General features: G+C 46.6%; 1 protein-coding gene across 1 annotated transcript in view; it reads left to right on the top strand.

Annotated features, from left to right (window-relative positions):
- The window catches only part of LOC119656695, a 554,004-nt gene that overhangs the window by 136,026 nt on the left and 390,660 nt on the right, over nucleotides 1-27,318 (top strand). Inside the window, exon 2 of the mRNA XM_038063198.1 lies at nucleotides 11,133-11,340. Within this exon, the coding sequence (XP_037919126.1) occupies nucleotides 11,242-11,340 (99 nt within the window). The 5' untranslated portion in view covers nucleotides 11,133-11,241. The remainder of the gene's footprint in view (nucleotides 1-11,132; nucleotides 11,341-27,318) is intronic.

The following is a 27,318-nucleotide window of genomic DNA, read 5'->3' as shown; positions in this document are numbered from 1 at the left end:
TCTGCGCCGACGTCATTATCCCATACGGGATGCCCAGGGAATAGTGCCTGTACAATGGGGTCCATCTGCTCAACCTTAAGTGAACAGAGCCCCGATTTTTCGAGTTACCAGTTTGTAATCAACTCCCCACGTCTCCCATTCACCTCGTCGACCAGATCCTGTCACTAGCGAGCTTTGTTTTTGTTTTTTGCGCTGCGGAGCCTCGTTTAAGCTGATTTGTGCTCCGTACAGTCCTCTAGACATTGTGCTAAGCGGCGGAACCTATGACACTACTTCCAAAGCTTTGCGATTTTCACTGTCCACCAATATATAGAAGGTTTGTCATGTGCCGACGCCTTCCTTGGCATGGAAGCTCCGCAGACCGTCGTTATCAGGTTCATAACTGAATTTACGATAGTGTCGGCTGCAGCATCATCGCCCCCAGGAAAACCCTCCAGCGCAACCCCACCTGTTCCAAGAGTCTCGACAAATTTCCCGGTGTTCACTTTCGTGACGTTCCATGCACAGAAAGAGCGCCGGAGGGCACATACCAAGAGTTTGTGTCCACCGATTCGAAGGCAATTTATTATTGGTCGCTTGCCAAGAAGTCTTCCAGAACTCGCCACCCGTCCACTGGCGACAACAGTGATTCCGACGCGAAGGTTGTGTCTGGAATGCTTCCCTCGCAACCAGGGCGCCGGGACGTTGGGGTGGATCCAGTGTTTTGAACAACCAGTCCTGCTCTCGCCGCCATTTCTAGAATTCGTTTCCCTCTGAAGTCTATCTGAGGCAGTCCCCATTCAAGTGCCCTAGCATTGAAGTCACCCCCGACCAGGATCCGTCCATCTTTGCCTAAGATAGCATCCTCCAAAGCATCAAGCCTGCGTCGAAAGTCCGGTATCGTCTCATTTGGCGTAAGATAGACACTAAAAAACGTTATCCCTAAACACCGAATCCGAATCCAGCCAAAGCTGTCCTTTCGGCCTTGGCTATGAACCCTAAGGAGGGTGCCGTCCCAAAACCAAATGGCAGCGCATATGTCAAGGTGCCATGAAACTGGAGTCTTGTTTTGGTACTGCTCGCTGATGAGTACTAAATCAGCTTTGGTCTCCGCAGCGAACTGCGCTAGCAATTTGTAAGCGGTTGCCCTCCGGTGCATATAGATTTGTAAGATGCGAATCATGTCGACTGCGTCCTAGCTCTTTCCAATTCTACTCTGAAAACTGAACACCGCCCCGACCCCGTAGTGTGCGTAACGTTCTCATTAGTCGCGCCACGGTCCCTGCCTTGCAGGGGTTCGCTTTATGACCTGGCTGACCGCATTTACGGCATGTTGCCCTTCTGTCAAGTCCCCGCCAGATTGCAGATGTGTGCCCATAATTCAAACATCTCTAACATTTGGTTGGGACGGCCCGGATTCGTATCCTACACACTAGCCAACCAATTCTTATTTTCCTGCTGTTAAGAAGCTTCCTCGCCTATTGCTGGGAACCCAGCCCACCATAGCGAGTTCTTGGCCTCGGGAGTTCGCAGAGGTGATACCAATCCGGGCATTGGCTAATTCCAGACATTCGCATTTGATGCCGTCTTCTACTTCGTTCTTTTCTGTGAGGCCGTCAAGGTCTCGGAGAGAACACGCGGGTTCCAGGTTGGAAACCAAAGCTTTTTTTCCAGAAGCTCCTTGACTGCTTCACGGAACGTAACTTTATTTATTGCCTTCGGGCCTAGTTGGACTAGGACTCTACCACCCTTCGTTTTACGAATGGAAGACACTTCTGCTCCGTTGTCTTCGGATTTGATTTTTCAAGGGATTTCACTGAGAACTTCGGCAAAATTCTTCCCTTCCGTCGGCTTAATAAGCAGAGCTGTCGGTCTAGTCCTCCTTCGTCTCTCCACTTTTTCTTTTGGTGCTCCGTCCTTCGTGTTCGCCTTTCTGATAGCGCAACGTGTTGTTGTCTCTTGTGCCGCTTTGCTTTCTTCTTTTGAGCCTTGGAGAGTACCTGAGTGAAGTCTCCTTCAGATCTCCCCTCCTCCTTTCGTTTTTTCCCCAGTTCGGGGTCTTTTCGTCGGGAGGCGCGATTGTTTCTGCTTCCCGCGGATTTTCTCTTATTCTTCATGTCCGCCTATAATATAAAATCTTGTCCAGGAGCTCCTTCAGTTCCATTAGCCCGTTTTTTACCCCTTTGCTGACGTTTTTCTCGAGGAACGTCGCAGATCGCATGCGCTTCACAACTGCCGCGCATTTCTGAATAAGCCTTTCCTCTTCAGCTTGCGCCAGAGTAGTCGATAGCCTTCCCATTCGGCTTATATTGGAAACCATTTCGTTAGTTTCGGCAGTTTCCACTGTGCTTCTTTCTGCAATTATAGCGCTGCTTGGTTAGATCTGGGTTCCTGCCTCCGTTGCAGTTGCCGCATCACTTTGCGAGTCCTTCTCTCCGGCTACGCGTCCCGATGTCTCGTCGGGTATTACAGCCCTTGTTCACTAGGCGCTGGGGTGAGCAGCGCATTTTCGTACTGCGTATAAACGTAGCTAGCTCACTCTCCATTTCCACTATCGCCTCATTTAATTTGTTCGCCATTTAAGTTGTTTACCAGCGCATTGTGTGCAAGGGAGCGGACCGCAATAGTCACGAACGGGCATACCCTCGGGGACAAAACCCCTACCCCAGTTCCCTGAGGCCTAACCTATGATTAGCTGATCGCGTAACTCACGGACGGATCAGTGCTCGTTCCCTTACTTCCTCAACATCCTCAGGCCATTATTTAAGAGGATGTCCCCTCCTTCAAAAAAAAAATGAATACCTGCATTTGTTAAATTTCAATTGTCTTCTTTGTTCTTCTCTACTTTTGATCTAACTAACATAGTCACTTTAAATGATCAAAAAAGACTTCATTAACTTGCGATCGAAACCGATAATTTGGAGGATTTCTCGAATACTTTGCTATGCACTTGGCACCCACAGAAAACATGATGGACCGCACTTTACCACTGTAAGGATAATTCAAAATCTAAAGTAGCAGTCACTTTTTCTGTTCACACTCAGTCCAAGACGGACAAATTTGCACCAAGCTATTGGGAGAATGAATTCGGGAACAACCTCAGGTACTCACGATTTAATGAAGTTTTGCCATCCTACCGTCATTCTTATCTCACCCCTATCTACTCTCTTCGACCTTCAAAAGTTCACTCCCCGAAATTGTTTCCACCAGTCCCAGTTGTCTGTCTACTCCCGTTGATCAGCTGTTCCTCGATGAACATCTTCCGATGCCGCTCACATTGCCTTGAACTGTCAAAGTTCATGTTGCCAGCAACATTTGCACTACGTTGACGGATGTGGCAGATCATTCCCCTCTGTCACGATCAATTTGCCTAAATCCGTTCAATAGTGCGGTGAAATTTAAGATAATTGCACATTATAGAATGCATTATTTGATCAAATTAATCCGGAAAAAGGCAAATGAAATTCGGCCCTAGTTGCGAAACTATGGACAGTACAAAACATAAAACTGATTCAATAATAAATCAAATATCTTCTTGAACTCGATTGTATCTTGGCCCATAAACAGTTCACAACTCAATAATTCTTAACTCAAATGCGCGTTTCGAAAACGCTCACAATTTTTCCAACCTGAAAACATCCAAACAGATAAATTTTCCGAGGAAATTGATCCAATTTGTTTTCTCAATATCATCTCGCAATATCTTATGTAAATCTTCTTGCGCTATTCGCATACACTCCTTAACTCCACTCGAGAGCTAGACGAGGGCGAAATCATATCTTCAATATGTTCCAATCTCGATTCTTTGCCCTCCATCCATTCTCGGTTCATCCAATAACTTCACTTAAACATCACTCTATATCATAAAATCTCCTTCTTTACGGTTTAACCCAACTTCCCGGCTAATCCAATAAGCTTCCTATGAGACCAAGATGAACGGATAAAGCTCTCTGTCTGTGTGTTACAGGACTTGACTTGGAAGACCTCCTTAAAATGCTGTTGTACATTTGTTGAATTCTTGACTGAGATAGTACGGCCGGGAAGTAAGCAGCTGGGAATGGTGCCTGGTAAAGTGTGGAATGCCGAAGGATATTGATATGAATTTCTGTTCTGTTCGGTCGGCTTTTATTCCTTTCCATTATTCCTTCACCTCCATCAGGTACTTAATCAATATTCCTTCCACATGATTCATCTTCGAAATGGTTGGTTGCGTTTTCACCCGTTTTTAGGTGTTCACAGCTTCGTAATGGTTAGATACTGCGGGACTGCAGACTAAACACACTCAACAAGATTTATCTTAAACAAGAGAAAATTATAGAATGATTTGTATCTATGAGTTCTCCCAATGGAGAATCTCCAAATTGAACGAAGGTCTTAGCTGGAAAATTAGATGGTTCCGCATCCTTTTGAGTCATGTAAAGGTTTCCGTACGAAAATGGTTCAGTGTAACTTTGACTCCGTCTCGGTGAAAATGAGCGCCACATGTGCTTGTTACTGCTCCATTACAGACCTCTCACTGCCTGCCATTTCCGTGTGATATCTGCCAATCGAAGTGATATGCGAATAATCTTGTATGCACTCATGTAGATACACGCGTTGCTGAAATCCGGGACTACTGTGCTTACATATCCGAACAATGCCTATAAACATGGAGAGGGTACACGAACAGGAACTCAATACAGCTTCTGTACATTTGCTTTTTATGAAACAGCATTTGAAGGCCGATGGCAAGGATACGTCGGAAGCTAAATTTGTTCATCTCATTTTCGATATAACATGTATCAGATGTAGATGGGTTCTTATGGAGCAATTTGATATAACACTTGAAGTTAAGGAAGATGAGGGTTATTGAGTTGTAAGAGAAGGATTGCCAAATGAGACAGTGTTAATCGGTAACATCAGTGGCGTTACCGATCGAACCTGGCGCTTCACGGAGGGGTTTTGGGGCGTCCCTCGGTTCGACGAAGGCCTTCAGCCTCGACAAGCTGACCCATTTGGACCCACCCCGAACATCGAGCTTGAAGGAGTGATCCCGTCGCTCCGAGACTTTAAAGGTGCCCTCATATGGTGGTTGAAGCAGTCTCCGAGGAGCGTCCACCCTAACGAGGACCTATGAGCATGTCTCGAGTTTCCTGGGGATGTCGACCTCAGGCGTCGTGTGTTGAGAAGGTTGAGTCGTCCGCAGTTTCGAAACCGCATCTTTGAGCAGATACAGCCTACTGGAATCGCTTAACCTTGCGTTGGGTCGGCAGATACCCGCAGATTCCCCCCGTGCACCATCTCCGCGAGGCTGGCAGTGAACCCCTTTCGATGGGCTGTGTCAAAGCCAAGGAGCAGAAAAGGCAAGGACTGAGACCACGACGGATCGTACTAGACCATTAAGGCGGCCTTCAGCGTCTGGTGCCACCGTTGAGCATCCCATTGGGCTGGGGATGGTATGCAGTGGTCCTATGGCGTGCGAAACCCTGGAGCTTGCCCAACTCCGAGAAAATACTAAACTCAAACTGCGTTTTCTGCTCCGTGAATATTACGTTTGGTTCACCAAAACGCGAGATCCATTCTCGCCAGAGGGTCTCGGCACATGTTGAGGTATTGCTTCAGGCCACCACATAAATCTGTCGATAATTGTGAGGCAATATTTGTAACGACTCGTGATGGATGTCCGAAGTAATCTGACAGATGAAGCTCAGTTGATGAAGTTGCTCAGAAGACGCTTCGTTGGGCTTTTGTTTATGTGCAAACATAAGGGGCTTGTGATCCGTGAACAAGGTGAATGGCCTATCCAGAAGGGACAAAAGGAAGTATTTAATGGAGAGGTATACGGCGAGTCGCTCACGATAGTTGAGGTGGGTTGAGTTGTTTCGAAAAGCAGCAACCGTTGGTGAAGAGTGGCACGGCTAGGTGCACCTGGTCGAGGAAATACCAGTAGTGTAGCATCAAGAAACCATTGTTTAGCGACTTCAAACGCCTGGACGCCCTCAGTAGACCACGTAGCCTTGCGTAACCGTTGAGGATCGTTTGGTGATGAGCGACCTTGGGCAGGAAACAACGGTAGAAGTTTAACATGCCCAACAACCTTTACAGATTCTTCAATGTGGTTGGCAGGGGAACGATTTGATCACTACAATCTTGCCTGGATCTGGTTAAATTCCGCAGTGCTGATCATGTGGCCGACAAATTCCTCCTGCTTTGTAGGAAGTTGCATTTTTCAACGTTTAGAACGAGCCCGGCCTCAAGGAGACGTTGAAAAATGCGCTCAAAATGGTCTAAATGCTCAAATTCGAACGAAGAGGCGACGAAAACATCACCCATTTAGTCGAAAATTTGGTAGGACAGAGTGGATGGATCTATGAAATGTCTGCGCAGCGTTGCATAATTGATGTTATCCTGGTGAACTCGAAGAGTCCGAAAAGTTATTTGCACACTTTTCGGACTCTTCGAGTTCACCAGAATGTGTGTTCGGTATGTTTTCGGCAGCAACAGAAATTTTCTGATGGTCCTTAACCAGATCCAAGGTCGTAATACCACATAGTTTGTCAATGAACGAGCAAAGTCATGGATGAGTGGAATAGGGTATGGGGGTCGTAGTGTTGATATGCTTAAATGGTTGGGAGAAACTACTTCTAGTAATGATATTGCCATATTTTCGAGTGGGGGGGGGGGGGGGGGGGTGCCCGAATACCATAGTCGGCAATGTTCTCTGAAACAATGGAAAGACTGTCCTTCGTGCAAGTGAAAATTTTTCTTGACGTTTTCAAAGAGGTTGCGGGGTCTATTAAAGCTTTATTCTGCAGGCTCATCAACACCCCAGATGTGCGACATATAGGAGGGAGCTGAACCGCACAGACAAATGAGATTGACACAAAACAATCTCAATCACTATGAGGTAGCTCAGGACCTGCTCTTGCAAACCATCCGAGAGTCGAATGTGGATGTCGCGGTAATTTGCAAGCGGTACAGAAACCACAGCAGTGCGACTTGGGCGGTGGATGCGTCTGGCAATGCCGCCATCTGGGCGTGGGGAAGACAGGACATTCAGGAAGTAATGGTCCCCCCTCGGGAGCCGGTTTTACAAGGGTGAAGGTCAATAGTGTCCATATTTACAGCTACTACGCTCCTCCTAGTGCAACCTTAGTACAATATGAGGAGATATTTTCTGGTGTTGGGCGCTAAAGACCGCATTATTCCGGACGATTTCAACACGTGGGCCTTGGAGTGGGGAAGCCGATCAACGTTCGTCGAGAGGTCAAATTATGCTGGAGTCTTTTGCGGAGTTGGACATCGTGCTGGTCAACGTTGGATGTATGCCCACCTTTCTAAGTAGTGGGTCGGGTTCGATCGTTGACCTGACATTTGTTAGCACTTCACTGGTGAGGGAGATGGCTTGGCAAGTGAGTGAGCACTACACCCACAGTGACCACCAGGCCATCTTCCTCGGCATTAAAAACCGAGGAAGCAATCAACGACGCTCTGGAGAAAGAAAGGCTAAAGCGGTGTGCTGGTCTGTCGGAGCTTTCGAGGAGGAGACATTCCTGGTGGCATTGTAGGAGTCCATGATCCAGATGGAACAGCGGTGAAAAAGGTCACACAGCTGTCTCAGCGTGTAATTGAAGCATACGACGCTACGATGCCACGACGACGTTCGCACCATGGCAAGAGGCCAAACTACTGGTGGGACAAGGAGATCGTTGCCTTGAGATCTTCTTGTTTCCGAGCGAGGAGACTTTCCCACACGACAAGGGGAAGGCCGGAACACCAGGAGCGTGAGGAAGAATACAGGGATCTGCGAAGCAACCTTAAGAAGGCCATACGGAGAAGCAAGCGGGAATGCTACCAGAAGCTCTGCATGGGGGCTAATACGAATCCGTGGGTTACAGCCTACCAAGTTGTCATGAAGAAGATCCGCGGGCAAAAATCACCTCAAGCGACATGCCCACGGCTTTTGTTGCAAATAATTTCAAATTTTTTTCCCGCACCAGGAGCAGAATGAAAGTGAACCTCAACTGGCAACTCAGCAGGATGTCTTCTCGATACCTGGTGTTACCGAAGAGGAACTTCGGGAAATCTACGGACGTATTGGGGATAGCAAGGCTCCGGGATTGGACGGAATTCCGAACAAGACTCTGAAGGTGGCGGTGAAGGCCAGACCAAGGTGGTTCGCAAGCACATTTGCAATTATTTCCCGCCCAGTGGAAGAGGCAGAAGTTGGTGTTACTACCGAAGCCCCAAAAACCACCCGCCTTAGATACCATGGGCAAGATGTTGGAGATGGTGATATACAAAAGGCTGCTCCCATTCATCGAGCTTGCGGGTGGTCTTTCAGAGCGGCAATATGGGTTTCGGCGAGCCCGTTCTATGGTCGATGCAGTAGCAAAAGTCGTGGAATTGGCTCGGAATGCAAGGGCTATGAGCAAATACTGTGTTCTGGTGACGCTGGCCGTCAAAAATGATTTCAACTCAGCCAACTGGGGCTGGATTAAAGGCGCTTTGGCCAAGCCGGCTGTTCCTAGTTACTTGGCTCGGTTAATCGAGAGTTACCTTTCAGACAGACTTCTCTGGTACTAGACGGACCACGGGCCGAAGGAGTACATTGTGGCAGCAGGTGTGCCTCAAGGTTCTGTATTGGGACCACAGCTGTGGAACATAATGTACGACGGAGTGTTTGCCCTACACGCGCCGGAAGAGGTAACGCTGATTGCTTTTGCGGACGACCTGGCGGTAGTTGTAATTGCAAAGCATCTCGAGTATGTGAAGCTGTATGCAAATGCAGCCATTCATGTCATCAAGTCATGGTTACGAATGGCCAAGCTAGGCTTGGCAAACGAAAAGACGGAGGCGGTCCTCTGGAAGAACCACACGGTTAATATCCTGGCTGGTAATCGTGAGGTCGTCAGAAAATCAATTGTCAAATACCTGGGGGTGATGATCGATGCCAAACTGAGTTTCAAGGGACACTTGGATTATGCGCGGGAGAAGGCAGCAAATGCTAGCCCATTCCTTGCAAGGATGATGTTTAACGTGGGAGGGCCAAAGTATAGTTGCAGGCTACTCATCGCGCGAATGGTAAAGCCGATCCTGTTATATGTGGCCCTTGTCTGGGCGGGAGCATTGCACCACGCTGTAAACCGGAGGAAGATTAGTTTGGCATTCCGGCCGATTGCGCTAAGTGTGTGCAGCGCATTTAGGACGGCGTCGACGGAGGCAGTGTGTGTCATCGCGGGAATGATCCCTATAGATCTTCTAGCGAGCGAGGCACACTGGCTCTACGAAAAACGACAAGTGGCAACAACGGTGGGATAACTCCGAAACGGACCGGTGGACCCATATATTGATCCCATGTATCGAGAAATGGGTCGACTGAAAGCACGGAGAATTGAATTACCACCTGACACAGTTCCATACAGCACACTGTGGCTATAGGAAGTACTTGCATCGCTTCGAGTTGGACGAGTTGCTACACCCGAGGACCCGGAGCACGTTATGCTCCACTGTCCCAGATTTCTGCAGCAGAAAATGAGGTTGAACAGCATCTTTGGGGGCGAACATCGAGCCCTCCAACCAGATGGAAGAGATGCTGAAGTCGGAGGAAAGCTGGATAGCGGTAAATGAGACAGTAGCCGTGGTGCAGACAAAACTCCTGGAATTGGATCGAGCTCGGAAGGCAACGCGACGGAGACGTGACGTGGACGTGCTGGTGTAGCGAACCAGAGCCTTCCCCGTGAAGAATACTTCATGGTGGTCCTGCAGGCAGGGGCGGAAAAGTGGGGCTGGTTTCAGTGGGTGCGAATCCCACACACTGCTGACACCTGGTGCAGCAGCGCCTTTGTAAGATTTTGAAGATTTGAAGATTTTGCTCATTTCTACACTACTGGGTCACCACTTTGGAGACTTATTTCTCCCAATGAATTCAAATCCTTTTACTTATTGTTATTCCAAGAAATCGTTGAAAAGGATTGAATTTATAAGATTTAAATTAAGGTACGGTTTCAGCTCAGGTCAGCGGTCGAGATTAGAGAGTCCTTTACAAAATGTCATTCTTGACATTTCTCACGCCAGTCTCGTGTCAGGCCGCCAGCTGTTTCTACGGGCATTAAATGCAGCGGTAGAATTCAGAATAGCATTCAGGTTTGCGCCTCTGATGGGCCGCCAGAATATTGCCGCTTCTGTTTGATATGGAAACACTACTGTGGTGATCTCACATTTAATTTTCAAACACACATTCGAAATTAAGGTCCTGGGCTGCCTGACAATAATTTAAATTCAGCTGTAAGAACTTTATCTTCGAGAAGCTGGTATTACCATATCGAACGCTGGACATCTGTTACTGCCTGTGATATGGTTAATGTTACTTTGTTATGTTCCTCTGAATAGCAAACATTGGGGATTCATCCAGGTTGCGCTAATGCGTGAAGCAGTTTCATAACGTATGGGCTAAACTGGCGCTCCACAACTGGTCTTCTTCGCGATCGACATATCAACGAACGTCTCAAATCTAAAATTAACCACAATCTCGTCCGCACTGTCACTCTCTATGTTTCTGAGTGTTGGTCGACTATAAAAGACAATGAACTACGTCTTGGGGTAATGAAGACGAAGATATTACGTTATGTTAGATATTCGCGATCGATATGGGGTTGCATCGATCGTGGAAAAATTGCGAGGAAAGCATCTTCGATGGTATGGTAGTTCGTACTAACGATAATTCACTCGCCAAGAGGTGAGTGACCAAAAAGGCCGGCCAAAACAACGATGGCTTGATGCGCTGGATGGGGATTTGAAGACTTCGCGACTGCATTGAGATCAGGCCTTTAATAGAACAAAATGAAGGACCGATCATGATGAGCCGACCCCGCTTGTGAAGGGGACTATGGCAATATGCCCTTTTTCCGTTTCTTCGGCACAACTTAGATCCATCGTATTTGCTTGGCAGTCTCTCGTGATGTGCCCCCCCCCCCCATACAGGTTTGTCTACCTATTCGTCTGGTTGCCAGTCTGTCACATACACTTTCCCCAGAAATGGTTATACCTATAATTGTAAACACCGTTTCTGATTATCTAGTGACGCTAGGCTTAACCCTGATCAACCCTAATATTATATGCACCCAATTTGACACACCCATTTGACTAATAATTTCTTTTCTTTATTTTTTCAGTTGCTCCTTATTCTGGTCATGTGTTTTCCAAGTGATTAGTTTTTCCATTGTACAAAAATTAACGAGGACGAGAAGTTAACTCCAACTGAAGGTTCCACCCCGCATAAAAATGACTGAAGCTGTCCCACTGTCAATGGCAGTTGCACCAAATGCTTTAGCTGTACAAAAATTCGAAGGGTTACTGCTTGAACCACCCACACAAAATTTGGTAAGTTCATTGTCATGTTTGCTTTAAGTAGGTTATGTTAGGGGGATGTGTGCAAGCGACCCTGAATGACTTATACACGCGGAAAGTCATATTGGAAAAAAAGGGTAATTGTGATCCCCAGATGTTATTCACACCAAATTTATCGATATCTCTTCATATAAAGATTATTCTGTGTTGAAGAATTTTTGCGATACTGAATTTTGTATCTATCTACTTTGAGATATCCCCGCGAAGATTTAGGATTTTTTTGAGGGTCGAAAACCTCGTTGTTTTTGAAAATGTATGCATAAAGCACCTCAAATTTTTAGATTCTCTTATGCTTGATGTGATTTAATTGAGTCATTCCCGCTTGCATACTACCCCCCAAAAGGCGAAATGTATCTAAACATTAGTTCCAGGTGGCTTTCAATTGGAATTGCAAAAGGTGGTAATTGGTCTCTATTAAATCGTCATAATTATTTCTTTCCAATTTTCTCAATTATCACCAACTCGCACTTGAATTCGTGTCCCCAATGTTACTTGTGTATTCTCCGCAACTCGGGTGACCTTGTCTTGTCTTATTTAACAAGAAGTATTGACTCCATCGAGGAGGCGGAACACGAATCCAACTGGTATGATGGAGGTTTTTGCAGCCCACCATTGTGTAGGTGGGCTGCATGTTAATATCACCGCGGTATGAATCGACTCGCAACGTACCCTCGTTCACTGAAAGGTGGTCGTGTTAATTGATGAATGAATTGATTGTACTCGTAGCACGGCGTTCGGCATTTTGTATGCAAACATGAATAAATAATGTCGTGATAAATTGTTATTTAATTTGATTTGTGTTTTTGTTAAATGGTTGCATCGTATTGTATGACATGAGAAGAAGAGCTACCACGATTGATGGCTGTTCGGCTTGGGAGGGTGCCAATTAATTAATGATGACGAAGATGAAATATTTTTCACTTTTTTTTAGAAGAGAACCGAAATTCATTTAACACTCACAGATTTCATTAAATGATTCACCTTTTAAATTTTAATAGTCATTATCACTGAATAAAAAGTTTAGTTAGTTAGTTAGTTTGGTTTAGTGGGGGGAGCCGCAGCTCCAAGCACTCAGACCTTTGTTAGGCCCATTATACTATCGCCTATTCGTCGGCGTTCGCAGGCTCGCCAATCTGAAAACATTCTTCAGAGACAGAGAATCTGTAGACTCTTCCTTGAGGAAAACGTTACCAAGGTATCTTCCTCTGAGGTCTGAGGAGGCCGGGCAGCTGCATATGAACTGCAGGACCGTCTCCTCCTCACATTGGTTGGATATGGGTGAGACCACAACTCCGATTTTTCCATGTGGTAGTTTAAGGGGCAGTAACCCGTTAAAAGCCCTACTAGGGTTTTCATGTCCCACGTCTCAAGGGACAACCAAAATGCCGCCCTCGACCCCAGGCTCCTCCATAAAGATTTCCATTTCCACCTTCAGAGTGGACTTGACAGTATATGGCCGGATGTCAAAAGCTGGTTCTGGTCCCACCATTGTTGACCCTGAACCTTGGCGAGCCAGTCTGTCAGCCCCCTCATTACCAGCTATGTTTGAGTGCCCTGTCACCTACACCAGGAATGTTTCTTTCAGTCGGTCAAGTTTCAGCAGTACCTCATGACAACTCCACGCCAACTAACTTGATTGTTGGTGTTTAGTACTGATAGTGCTGTCCGATTTTCAGAACAGATTCGAATGGTGCGACCCCTTCATTTTTGCCGCAAACATTCTTCTGCTGTCGATAAAATGGCCTGGAATATGGTCGTCATTTTTCCTAGAGGTCGAGCCAGTTCCATAATCAGATTTCCTGAAGACACCTCTGCGCCCGATCCGTTTTCCATTACTGACTCATAGGTGAAGATTCTTAAGTCTGAAATCCCGAAAAACTCGACCATTCTTCTATTTTGGTGATTACGACGGTGCACGTCTTTTTGAAGACAAATCCGGGAACTTGGATTCAAGATGTACTCTTAAATATTTGACTATTTGTATCAGCTGGATTTCCGCTCGTGGGTAGCCTTTAGCTGCCCCACCTGACCCCTAAGGCACTCTGCCTCAACGGTCTTCTGTCCGACCAATTCTGATCTAACTGATTAACAGCGGATCGGTTCTTGCCCCGTTCTAAGCCGCCGCGAATGAGCCATAATTGGAGGCAACTTCGATGTCCATGAATGCCCCTAAGGCGTATTTTTTTTCGAACAGCGCCTTCTCGTTCCGTTAGCTCATGCAGTGCTTCATAAATTTGCTTTTCTGGTATCCATGTTACCGACAGCCAAGTGGCCTTCTAGGCATATATGCATCCCCTATGAACTGATCCACTACCCTTTCCCACTCTCTATCCCCCACTCAGTGGAAGAGGCGGAGGTTGTTTCTGCTATCCAAGCCCCAAAAACCACCTGGCGCACCCTCTTCATATCGCCTTATCTGTCTTTTAGACACTATGGGGAAGATCTTGGAGAAGGTGATATTCAACAGGCTGCTTCCGTTCGTCGAGCTAGCGGGTGGTCTATCGGCCTTTGCGTGCAAAAGGAGGTAACATTGATTGATTTTACAGACGACCTGGCAGTGGTAGCAATTGCGAAACACAACCAGGACGTGGAACTGTATGTAAGTGAAACCATTCGTGCCATTAAAGCATGGCTCCAATTGGTGAAACCGGACCTGGCGGAAGGTAAGACGGAGGCGGTCCTTATCACCAATCGCAGGAAGAACAACACTGTCAAAATTCGAGTTGGTAATCACGAGGTCGTTTCAAAACCGATCATTAGATACCTGGGGGTAATGATCTATGCAAATTGAGCTTCAAGGGGTACCTGGACTATGCTCGCGACAAGGCAGCAAAGATTAGCTCATCTCTAGCAAGGATGATGCCAAATATTGGAAGGGCAAAATCTAGTCGCCGACTGCTTATTATAGGGGTGGTGAAATCCACGCTGCTCTATGCGGCTCCTGTCTGGGCGTGCGCACTGGATAACACAGTGAACCAAGAGAGGGTAAGTTCGGCATACCGGTCAATCCCGCTGAGAGTTTGCAGTGCATATAGAACGATATCTGGTTAGGCAGTGAGTGTCATCCCGGGAATGATTCTCTTGGATCTTCTCGCTAATGAGGAACACTGTCTCTACCGGAGAAGGAGGCTGAATCCGGCTGAAGTCACTGCAGGCTTCCTAAAAGCCATTAGGAAGGAGCTGTACATGAAATAGCAGCAACGTTGGCATAATTCCGAAAAGGGCCGCTGGACCCATACACTGATCCCGTGTATTGAGAGATGGGCCGAGCGCAAACATGGAGAATAAAATTAACACTTAACGCAGTTCTTTACGGGACACGGTGGATGCAGGAAATACTTCCATCGTTTTGGATTGGATGAGCCTCCAGACTGTGCCGAATCCGTTGCCACACCCGAGGACCCAGAGCGTGTTATGTTCCATTGTCCGAGACTCGCGAATGAAAGAGGGAGGTTAAACGATGCCCTTAACGCAGTTATCGGACCCGATAATTTCACGGAGGAAATGTTGAGGTTTCCAGCGAACTGGAGTGCGATAAACGGACCAGTAATTGCGATACAGGCGAAGCTGAAGGAATTGGAACGAGCTTGGAAAGCGCGACAGACGGGTGATTTAGTTGTGCTGGTGTAAACCAGAGCCCTCCTTGCGAAGTAATATTTCACGGTGGTCCCGCGAGAATATGCGCGGAGAGGTGGGGGTGGTTTTAATGAGTAAGAATTCCACACACTGCTGCAACCTGGCGTAGCAACGTCTTTTTAAGATTTCCACCTCCGCCCATTTAAAAAAAAAAACAAGTTTCTCCAGTCTTTTTAGCAGAAAGGAAGTTGGTTGGAAGCTTTTTGCGTCTGTGTAGGTTGGTTTCCTGAGTTGGGAATAAATATTACCTTCGAATCACACCAGCTGGTTAGAATATAAGCGTGTGTTAGGCAAGCATGGTATATATTTCGAATATGTAGACCCAGGCCAACCATACCCTACTTCAAGCAAATGGTTTGCCGTTTCTTCATCGCTTTCTGTGTACTTCCTGCTCTGTATACGTAGATAACCCAACTGCTGGCTAGGTTCTTTGACAAGGATCTGCTTTAGCTTTGAAGGTACTTCAAGGGAGTTGGTCTCTTCGTAAGAACGTGATGATCGTTTAGCCGAACTTATGCTCTTCTTTAGAGCTTGTTGAGCCTTTTTTTGTACCGAATCCAGCGGCTGAGTCATACTTTAGAGCTCGGTGGATGAACACCCTTGTCGTTCTCCTCTGTTTCGCCATATTCGAGTTTCACCATTTGGTTTTATCCTTCTTTGGCGTTTTGAGTGGACAGTTTTCTTCGAAAGCTTCACTTGTTAGTTGTGATCAACTGGGTTGTCTTCTCAATTCCAGCAATGGATTTGATGCGTCTCCTAGGGATCGCGACTCGGGCATTTAGTTCTATTTTATACATCGCCCAATCTGTCTTTCGCGAATGCCGAAACGGAGTAGGTGCCCATTACGAAATCAATGCGTTTGTGATCTGAGAGTGCAATATGGTTTGATGCTCTCCACTCTCTGACAAGAGCCGCAATGTCAGGGGATGCCTCGGTGAAGTCGATGACCTATCACCTGATCATGTTGAAGAAAGTAGGTTCATTACCCAAATTAAGGATATGCAGATCGGTTCCTACTAGATAGTCTTGATCCTCTTGCATTGTCGTTGGAACTTCCCCAGCATATGTGATGAGCGTTGACATCACATCCGGTTGTTACCCCCATGCCTTTTGGCATATTGGCTCTGATGACTGTTCAACTGGGAAGTTCTTCTGCGTCATAGGGGAAATATGGAGAGCATTATAGCACCTTTTTACCTCCCTGTTGACTTTTTATAGTTAGTTTAGTCGATGTGTTGCCGCCATCATATAGGTCGTTAACCAAATTAGCCTGGAAGTTTTTTGAGACTACCATGCAGCAGCGGGGTCGACCATTTCCATCGGCATACGACAAGTCAGTATGTTGGAAGAACCCCGCCACGGTTCTTGTATGAGGTATATAAATGTCCTACAGCTATTGATCCGATGACTGATAAGTGCAGTCGCCGCTTTACAAAGCTACAAATTTATTTGGTAAATATGGCCCCTCATATACGCTTCAGGTGAAGATGCTGATTTTAGGAGCCGACACTTGAAACATGACGGTCCCTAGCCCGTAGTAGAACCGGCAACCTGTTTGCTCCGGAACCTTCTTAACATCGGGTTTTGGAACGCCGGTAGTAAGGAAAGTTCTCGGTCTATCGGCTCTTTCTCCTGCTTTGCTGCCTAGTAGCACCCAGGTAGAAGTTTTGAGGTTATTCTGGACACCAAGTTGTTCCAGAATCTCAGCACCATTGCGCTCTTTTTCTGGGAGCCAGAGGAAACACTTTTTGAACGATGGCAGCTCAGAGACCCTTTTCAGGGTTAGTCTCGTACCGTTCCACACATCGTTAAGAGATGAGCAGTACTGCCTGAACCACTCATTCGTGTTTTCGTCGGCGAAGTTCAACGGTAATATTTTACGGTAGTCACCTACTGACTCAAAGCGAAGCTTAATGCCTTGCGAAGATGCAGTCCTTACAGCTAGGAGGATGTTCCCCTAGCCTGTTTGCACTGCTCATTATCGTAACCGGATGGATTAGAGTCGTCGAAAGCCTTCGCTTCAAATGAAGGCCTAACCGTCGCCCCCCGAGCTCTCTTTGTTGCCTTTTGTGTCGAAGAGTTGGGACCGTCCGAGGACCGCTGCCGATTTGGTTTCCCCTTACCCATAGGTCCCCTGAACAATCCTTTCCCCTCAATCTTGGCACAGTCCGTGGGTTGTGTTTTGCCCGAAGGACGCCCGGGGGCACGTGCTTATCCATGGGCAAAACTTTAGCCTAAGCAAGTGGCGTCGTTTGTAGTCCAAGGTCAGAAGTGCTGATAGAAGGGGCCTGCTTCGACTCGTCTGTTAAGGACAGGGAATCTGAGTCTAGACTCAGGTTCTCCATCGACGAGCTTGGGATTTCCCTTTTACTCGGCCTTGGATCGTCGCGATCGTGATTTTATTTTAGTTTTTTTTTTTGTGTGTCATAATTGGCTGCCACGACCTCAACTTTATCGGGGAAAGTAAGTCGATCTCGGCAGAACCCCTTTTTGCCGAGACAAGGTTAGTTGAAACTTTGTGTCGCTTTGTACCCAGACTTCACCGTTTACGGCCGCATCTAAACCCCCCTGGTAGTCACAACTTGGCTTGGGGTTTTCATTATCCCTTGGCTTCAGGTGTCACGTCTCGTTTCCTAGAGGATCTTTCTTATTGAGCTCCTTCACCAAGACAAGGTAGGTTATAGTCGAAGGAGTCAATGTACATTAGTACACGTTTGGTTTCATGTCCGAACAACAAGGAGACACCTAGTCCTCCAATCTCTCCTCTCCAGAACGCGGAACCTCTCTAAGGAAGGATTGATAGCATCACAGGCAGCAGTCTACCATATCGTTTTCGGCGGTAATCATCGTAACCTGGAAGAGTGTGATTAGCCTTGCATTGCTAGTTTGCTGGTGCCTCGCGGGACAAAGCAAACTCATACTCTGTTTTCCTATTTGCTCTCCCCTCCTTTATCATACCAAAGCTCCATGGAACATCCAAGACGTTGATACAACTTTCGATAATAGTCTTTGACTTTGGCCGTGATAGCCCTCTTTAACACTCTTCAGCTTGCACTTTAGAGGCATCCTTGAATATTGCTTGATTGCGTGATCTGTACCCCATCTTGGGACTATGACTTTCTTGCATGCTTAACCTACTGCTCAGGCCAATCTTTTTCCCTTGACCTAATAGACACAGCCTGGTATTATTCGTGTAGGGAAGTGTTCATTATACTTTTTGCAACAAGTCCTCATTTCCGCGGAGCGCTTTCTTTTGGTTGCATGCAAGTTTTACTACCAAAGGCTTCCCACTTTGGTTTGTGTGTGTGTGTGTGTGTATGGTGGGGGAGAAGCTACAGCTTCTGAGCACTCAGACCGTGTTGGCCCATTGTACTCGCCTCCCCCGTCTAACGGAATATTCCGGATTCATTAACGTATCGCAGGATTTCCGTTAGTGGATGTGATGCTACCCATCGCAATTGGAGGACATCGGCACCAAAGATCTGATGCCTGATGCGTCCATAGGCGGTGCATTCACATAGGAAATGCTCCGTGGATTCCGCTTCCTCATTACAGGAGGGACACGTATCATCTTCGGTAATTCCTATTCTAAACATATGCCCAGCTAGTGAATTATGGCCTGTCAGAATGCCCACAATACACCCGCAAGTCCTCCTGCTTTTCAACAGGATAAACTTTGCGGTACGTATGTTGGGTTCTGGCAGGAAAAGTTTGGTGTGTCGAGCAGCATTTAAGCTCTGCCAACTGTCATTATGGGAAACTTCTTCCCAGTTTTTGAAAACAGATTTAGCCAATGCTACCCCAATTGCTGGCTCCGGTCCCGGCATAGGGGAGATTGACCCCTCTTTCGCTAAAGCGTCCGAGATTTCATTTCCTTCTATCCCACAGTGACCAGGCACCCAGAGTAGTTCTACCGTATTGAATCTAGACATAGAGTTCAAACGGTTTCTGCATTCCTGAACGATTTTCGAGGTGATCAAAGGACTGCTCGATGCCCTTAGTGCAGCTTGACTGTCACTGCAGATTGTGATGCGCCTGCCCTTCAACCGCTCGTCAATCACCCAGTTTGCCACGCTTAGGATCGCATAAACTTCGGCTTGAAAGACCGTTGTATATTGTCCCAAAGGAAAAGCCCATTTCTCGTTTTTATTCGAGAGGTAGACTCCGGCTCCAGAACCCTCTTCTGTTTTTGAGCCGTCGGTGTAGAAGACTTCCGTATATCCCGCCACGCATTCCTCTGGGTTTTCCCAGTCCTCTCTACGCTTCAGGGTAACTACATATCTTCTACCAAACAGATGTATGGGGACACGAGGATCGGAAGGCATTGTAGGAACTGGATTCAGTCCTCCCAGTAACTCTTCCAATGCTCTGTGCCCCCCACATCCGTTGTTTTCCATAGATAAATATAATAGGCTGCAAATTGAGTAGTGCATTCAGAGCTGCGCCGGATGTCGTGCTCATGGCACCAGTGATACCCAGACAAACAGTTCTTTGCAGTGCGTCTAGTTTACGGTGAAAACCTTTTTGTCTCACCTTAACCCACCACAATACGGATGCATATACGAACATCGGCCTAATGATGGCAACGTATATCCACATTACCAAATGAGGCCTGAGTCCCCATGTCGAGGCAAAGGTCAGTCTGCACAGCCCATAAGCTGTGAGAGCTCGTTTCATCTTTACCTCTACATGTTTGTTCCAAAGAAGTTTTTTATCTAGAGTGACCCCCAGATATTTCACTTCTTCGGAGAGTTGAAGGGTAGTACCCCTCATCTCAGGGAGGCAAAGTCCATCCAGTTTTCTCCTTTTTGTGAATAAAACCATTGTGGTTTTATTTGGATTAACTGACAAACCATGTCAAAGGCACCAGCTGTCTATCAAATCAACGGCACGCTGTATATTCCTACACACCGTTCCAAGATCCCGATCAACAGCAAGTACAGCCACGTCACCAGCATAAGCTTGAGCGTGTATTGGCAAATTTTGCAGTTCGCATAGCAGTGAGTCGATCAGCATACTCCACAGAAGCGGCGAAAGCACACCTCCTTGGGGCAGCCCTTCGTCGCTTCTGTAGTCAGGTAGCGATCGACCCCTACCTCAGCGCACAGCAATCTTTGCGTTAGCATGGCATGGATCCACTTAATTAAAGCATCATCAACACCATGCGCTCTGGCGGCATCACAAAGCTTTTGAAAAGGCGCACAGTCAAAAACCCCTTCAATGTCCACGAACACCCCCATCGCGTATTCACCATTCAAAGTTGCATCTTCTATCTTTGTGACCAAAGAATGAAGAGCAGACTCACAGGATTTTCCACGTTGGTAAGCGTGTTGGTTTTCACTAAGTGGGTGTGACCTAAGTACGTTTCCACGAATGTGACGCTCCACCAGTCTCTCCAAACCTTTTAGCAAGAATGAAGTCAAGCTGATCTGTCTGAAGTTCTTTGGATTAGAATAGTCATCTTTCCCAGGTTTCGGTATGAAAACTACCTTAACCTGTTGCCAAGAAGAAGGCACGTAGCCCAGAGCAAGACATCCTCGAAAAATATTTCTTAGAGGTCGCTCTAAATGCTCCATACCCTCCTTTAGCATAGCCGGATAGATGCCATCCATGCCAGGTGCTTTGAAATGTTCAAAGGACAGTATGGCAGCTCCCACCTTTTCATGGGTAACAACCGCTTTCGCAGTGTTCCAGTTCCCCTTGCGACACTTGCGTGTTGAAGGGGTTGCAAGAACCGTCAACTCCCCCCCTACCACTTCTCTCACCCGTTCTCCCGGGTGGTGTACTTCCAGGAGGGTCTGTACTGAATCCAGTCTGGAGCTCGTGAAAGCACCGTCGGTTTTCTAAGAGAATCCAACTTGGCCGACTCATCCCTTTTGAGGACTCTGCACAGCCTTGAAGTCTCCCTTTCGCCTTCCAGTTCCTCACAGTACGCTCTAAAGGAGTCTCGTTTCAAGCACCTCACGAGCCTCTTATATTCACGTTGTGAGTTCCTGAAATTTAACCAGTCTTCGTTCTTGTTACTTTTGCAAGCACGATTTAGAAGTCGCCTGGTTGATTTCCTGAGTTTTTGCAGTTCTCGGTTCCACGAAGGAACCGTTTTACCGCTTTGGCCTCGGGAGATAGGACAAGCCTCTTCATAACACTCTAAAAGTGTGCCGCTCAGAGTTTTCAATTCATCTTCCAGCACCAAAGGAGTCCTTAGTCGCCTAGGGAACTGTGCTTTATTACCAAGAAGTTCATTGAACTTTGCCCAATCCGTTTTCTTAGGGTTCCGTCTTTGTACTGCAGACTGTTCGCCCGCAATAGTCAGATTGAATTCTAGATATCGGTGATCTGACAGTGAGACCTCGTCTAGCACTCGCCAGTGTGTAATCAACTCTAACAATTTTGGGGTACAAATTGTTAGGTCAATTACTTCGCTTCTTCTCGGTTCCACGAACGTAGGGGCGCACCCTACGTTTGCAGTCATAAGACCAGCTGAAGTGATGAAATCAAATAGCTTCTCTCCTCTTGGATTGCATTTGCTACTGCCCCAACAAATATGTTGAGCATTCGCATCGCAACCTATTAGGAGTTCGAGACCACTTGATTCTGCATACGCCACCAGATCCCTAAGTTCTTGCGTCGGTGCAGGATACAAAGAATCATAGGGTAAATAAGCGGAGGCAACTATGATGTTTTTCCCCTCGCCATTTATTTGGTATTGTATGATGACCGTAGCTAAGTCCTGGGAACAATATTGTCTCAGCATAGTTGCCTCTAACCATCTTGACATCAGGACGCAAGCTCTCGGTCTTATGGATCTTTCGTCGTAGAAGATCCTAGTCCCCTTTACTGACCCAATGCCACAGATTCTGTTAAATCGAACCCACGGTTCTTGCACCAGAAAGATATAGGGGAAATCCTGCAGCTTTGTGATTCTCGCTGCCAACAGGTAGGAGGGAGCTTTGGCATGCTGCAGGTTGATTTGACCAATCTTTATGTTTTTCGACATAAACTTAGTCTATTGTCGCTGACAGAAGAGTCTGATGCATCCAGTGTGGATCTTACCAGGGTTTCCAGTTTATCCCCACCTTCTGCCGGAGATTCCGCTTCCTTGTGTCCGATTTCTCTGGGCGTTACCGCACCTAGTGGTACAGCCACGTCCATGTTCTCATTCCCAAGGTGCTTCATCTTCCTTCGCAGTGCTCTCTTCTGCCGTCGGCTTTGGGCCTTTCCAGGTTCACGGTGTCCCGACCGCTTGGATCCATTTCCACACACCGGCGTTAAACCAGTAGCGTCCACGTCACCAGCTTCCCGTTCTTCCGCTCTTCCTGGTAAGGATGAAGGAGAAGGTTCTGACAGGCAGAATTCAGCCGTAGTCGGATTTCCAGTTTCTCCCAATTTGAAAGTTTCCGTACTTTCCTTTTTGGTTAACTTCGCCGTAGGCACCAAGTGCAAACTTTCCACTGAGTCGGAAAGCATGCCTTCTACAGATTGATCTGTAGGCGAGTATGAATGTGGTGAGGCCTCCAAAATCCGCGCCTCGGCCGCGACATGATTGCTCATGGTCGCGGGTGGATTCGAAGTCTGTGACTTCTTACCACTTGGAGAGTTTAAATCCATCGTTACCATATTCATATTTTTGGACACCCTTAGTGTAGTAGTAAACGACTACAGGTTCCCCCACCACGAGAAGGTGGTGTCCGAGGGGGAGTCCACTTTGGTTAGTAACCAAAGGTTTGAACTGAAACCCAGCGATTCCATCGAGCTATAATTATTGAGATATAACGTAAATAGCAAAATAGCGTTGCCATGACTCCTTCATATCAAGCAATCCTCATGAGATTCTTCGCTGAATATATTGAATTTGTCGTAACCATCTGTTTGCCAAGTCGTCTATTCTCGTAAAGTAATCCTGCATGAAAGAACATTCACTTCACATGATCCCAAAAAGCCACTCTTCAACGTTCCTTCGATTCATGATACTTGTTAATCTGTCGAGTGCGCTATTACTACATGACACTCGCCTGATAGAGACCAGCTCCACTCGAATCTACGAGCACACGATTCCAGCATAACTTGTCGACCCCCTTTGTAAGCATCGCGCTTATAAATTGACATTAACTCGAGATTTCGACATTAATGTCGTACAACGCTCCAAAAACGGAACAGATCTACAAGACCTTTCCGAAGACCTTCCAAGGCGGTACCGGGTGGGGTTCAGACAATTTTCCGAGGTACTTCACGGTATAGCTTGTGCTGGGTGTTCTCGTTAGCCAAGCTCTGAAAATAGGTAAATAGCAAGTTCGACATAAAAACCAAGCATCGCTCCATAGGAGAAAGTAATTATATTTTACAAGCCATTAAGAAGTACATACACCGCAACATTTGAACTCTCATCGAGCGGAAAAGAGAACATCACAAACATCAGTCAGGCCGGAGGATTGCGGAGCTCGTGCCGAACCGGGCGGAAAATCTTTCGGTGTATGGCATGTTTTCATGGAGCAGCCTCATTCCAGTGCGCCACCGAACGGAACCTAACAATTCGACAAACAGCGATAATTTTCATCACATCGCTTGCATAATCTCATTAAAAGTTAATTAAAACGAGAACAATGTCTGGAGCTATGTAGTGTGTGGATTCGCCTAGATAAGTTCCTTCTTCACTTGGGTCTTTGGCGTTGCTCCGGTTATTATCTTTGTATTCCACAACTCTTCGACATTACGCGTTGGCCATTCGCTCGGATCGTTCCTGAATGCTTCCGAACATAGGAGAAGTGGCGACAGAGCCAGATTTGAAATAGCGACTGGCTGAACCCCCTTAAGCCATGGGGCTAGAAATCCAACTTAACATCCCTTGCAGAGTTGACAAACAGACGCTTCAGACTTGCAATCCTACTATTGCGAGATCAACATCATGCCCAATACCCAAAACTACTATTCTTCCTTTCAAGGTACTGCTAGTGACTCCTCAAAGCCCATCAGCTCCCAACTCTCCGCTAGATAGTCTGCTCCTTACATCAACGTCCATGTTTAAGCTCCGTTTTTGTGGTAAATAGTACAAGCACGCTAGTCGCCGTATCCAAGAGCTAACAACGGTAACTCCAGGAAGGGTAGGAGCTCCACCGTCTCCAAGTGCATGTAGAAGAACTACAGCTATTTGCTGCAAAAAGACTGCACAGGCATGGCCACCACCATACGACTGCCTCGACTGTTTGCATAGTACACGATGTGTCTAGTCCACAAACTATCGAAACTATCTAAGCGACTGGCACTTCCATGAAATTGGAATCAGAAGCGTGAAATTCAGGTGAACGTATGGAAGGTACTGTTACCCGGGTGCCACTACAGATATAGATACTCGTTCTTGCTGTTGGCGGAGGCACTCCTCGCTTCTGGGCCTTCCATCTTAGGGCACTCACTTGCTCCTTCCCGAGTGCTCGTACTTGAATTCATAGGAAGTACTTACAGCAAATGTGAACACACATCTCATGGTTCTCATGTGCTCGTGGTATTTTGTGGGTGGTATAATAATTCTTGGCCCCGTCTTGTGTTTCCTCTGCTCCTTCGTCGTGCTCTTCTTTTGCCTGTGCAATATGTGGAACGGTGTCATAAGGTAAGTAAATCGAAATAGCAGAGGATTTGATTTATGGAAGAATTCGACAAAGCAGAAAGATAATTTTCACGGAGGATGAAGTAACCTGCAGATACTGCTGGGCTGATAATGAAGGGGATTTGGCCTACCAAAGAGTAAAAGTTAATATTTCATGCCCTTTGGAGAGATTCGGGGATGTTCATTAATACAAATATAAATGGTTTTCATGAGCCTGAGATACTATAAATGTGAACTAAATGAATTTGTTTACGTCGAAGATAAAAAGATACTCCCCCACTTGCTTTCGTTTCATTTCTACTGATTTCGATAGAAAATTCTCTCAATCTCAGTTCACCCAATTGAAGGTAGATCTCAATACATGCCTTGTAATGAATACACCCCAAAGTTGTCCAAATATTTGGTTGGGGAAAAAGTAATGTAATGTGTCGTATTTTGTCAATAGATGGCGACACTTAAACATATCTTGTGTTGTACTTATCGCATCGGGTCATACTATACGGCGATTTGAAGATGACAATCTGGGCTACAGGTGTCTCTTTGACAGTTTTATGATCGTACGTTTCAGTCTCAAGTTATAGCGCGTCAAAGATGGAGTCCACCAAGGAAGAAATTCGTCATATTTTGCATTTTTACTACCTGAGATGTAAAAATGCAACGAAGTCGACCGAAAAAATTTGTGAAGTTTATGGGTCCGATACTGTAACGATTCGCACAGCACAGCATTGGTTCGATCGATTTCGTTCTGGTGTAGTGGATGTCGAAGATACACCCCGTACTGGTAGGCCAATCGTCGTAGAAACCGATAAAATCGTCGAAATCATTCACGTAGACCGGCATATGAGCATCCGCTCGATTGGCCAGGAACTGGGTAAGAACCATAAAACCGATTGGAACTATCTGCAGAAGATTGGATTCCAAAAAAAGCTTGATGTTTGCGTGCCACACGAGTTGATGGAAAAAAATCTCTTGAACGCCTGCGATGCACTGCTGAAACGGGACGAATTCAACCCATTTTTGAAGCGGATGGTGACTGGTGATGAAAAGTGGATCACGTACGAAAATCTCAAGCGAAAAAGATCGTGGTCGAAGCGCGGCGAGCCGGCCCAAACCATCGCCAAGCCCGGATTGACGGCCAGGAAGGTTTTGCTGTGTGTTTGGTGGGATTGGAAGGGAGTCATCCACTATGAGCTGCTCAACTATGGCCAGACCCTCAATTCGGTCCTCTACTGTGAGCAACTCGACAGTTTGAAGCAGGCGATTGACCAGAAGCGGCCAGGATTGGTCAATAGGAATGGTGTTCTGTTCCACCAGGACAACGCTCGGCCTCACACATTTTTGTTGACCCGCCAGAAGCTACGGGAGCTCGGATGGGATGGCCTATCGCACCCACCGTATAGTCCGGACCTGGCACCAAGTGATTACCATCTCTTCCGGTCCATGCAAAACGCTCTATGTGCTACTAAGTTCGCCTCAAAAGAGGCTTGCGAAAAGTGGCTGTCTGAGTTTTTTGCAAGGGGGTTTATAAGGGGGGGAATAATGACGTTGCCTTTTAAATGGCAACAAGTTTGCGAACAAAACGGCGTATATTTGAATTAAATCGGATAATTCTAAGTATGTTAAATAAAGTGTTAAAATACGATCACAAATACGACATTACTTTCAATTCAGGTACCATATTAATATTGAGGTACGAAGAGAAAAACTCGAATTTTTTTTGTTCGTACACGGAAGAAGAAAATCTCCGAAAGACACATTGGGATTCGGATTCGGTTTCTTCAGCAACTCCTTCTGTATTTTTTGACGATCCGAGTTCACACTGCTGGCCAGTGCTTGGTTTTGTTAACTCCTCTCCAGTGAAGCATCACATGCTCTGCATTTAAGACAATCCAGCAAATCATCCAAATAAACTACCACCGTGTCCCGGGATAAACTAGGCAATGTAGTAGCTAATCTCTCCATGTTTTCGCTCAAGCCTTATTTTAACGTTGGAAATGAGCCTGTGTGTCCAGTAACTCTTCGAAAACTCGTCCCATCTGCGTTTCTAGAGATCATACCAACGCTGCTTTTGACGCATCTTTGGGTTCTGTGTGCCCCTCTGTTACGTATGCAACAACTCTCGCTCCACGTTCGGCGCCTTAGTATCAACACAGTCACCAAGGCTGTCAACCAACCAAACTCCGCTAATAGTCGTGAACACCAATTGCGCGAGACAATATATGGCACTTGCCGGAACTAACCTGAATGCTGGCAGTTCGGTGAGATAAAGGCCGGGGTTCTTGGTTCCCCAATACTATCACGTGCCTTGACTCAGGAGTCAACAAAACTAAACCCATCCGGGGTAAATTACTCTAATAAAGACGTGAAATCTCGAGGCGATTGGATAACACCGAAGGTTACAATCCCAATGGACTAAACTGCCAAAAGGTCTAATAAGGGAGGGGACGAAATCGCAAAAACTAACGCGCGCAGAATGCACGGGAAAGGATCAGCTTTGAGGCGGCTCTGATATCTACACGACCAGCGGCCTCCGTCTTCCTTCGCGCTTAAGGGGGGGGGGGGGGCGTGGTCATCCCTTGCTGCTTCCAATATAATGGGGGGGACCATAAATACAGGTTTTGACTTAAACTGGGGGTGACCCAGAACACCAGGTTAGCTATAGATCCTCTAAACGTAACCTTTCCAATCGTGGAATAAACACTCCCATCTGTCGTCTT

The sequence above is a fragment of the Hermetia illucens genome, chromosome 5, assembly GCF_905115235.1.
Source record: "Hermetia illucens chromosome 5, iHerIll2.2.curated.20191125, whole genome shotgun sequence".
In the NCBI taxonomy this organism is placed as follows: domain Eukaryota; kingdom Metazoa; phylum Arthropoda; class Insecta; order Diptera; family Stratiomyidae; genus Hermetia; species Hermetia illucens.
This window is presented reverse-complemented; position numbering and strand designations above follow the sequence as displayed.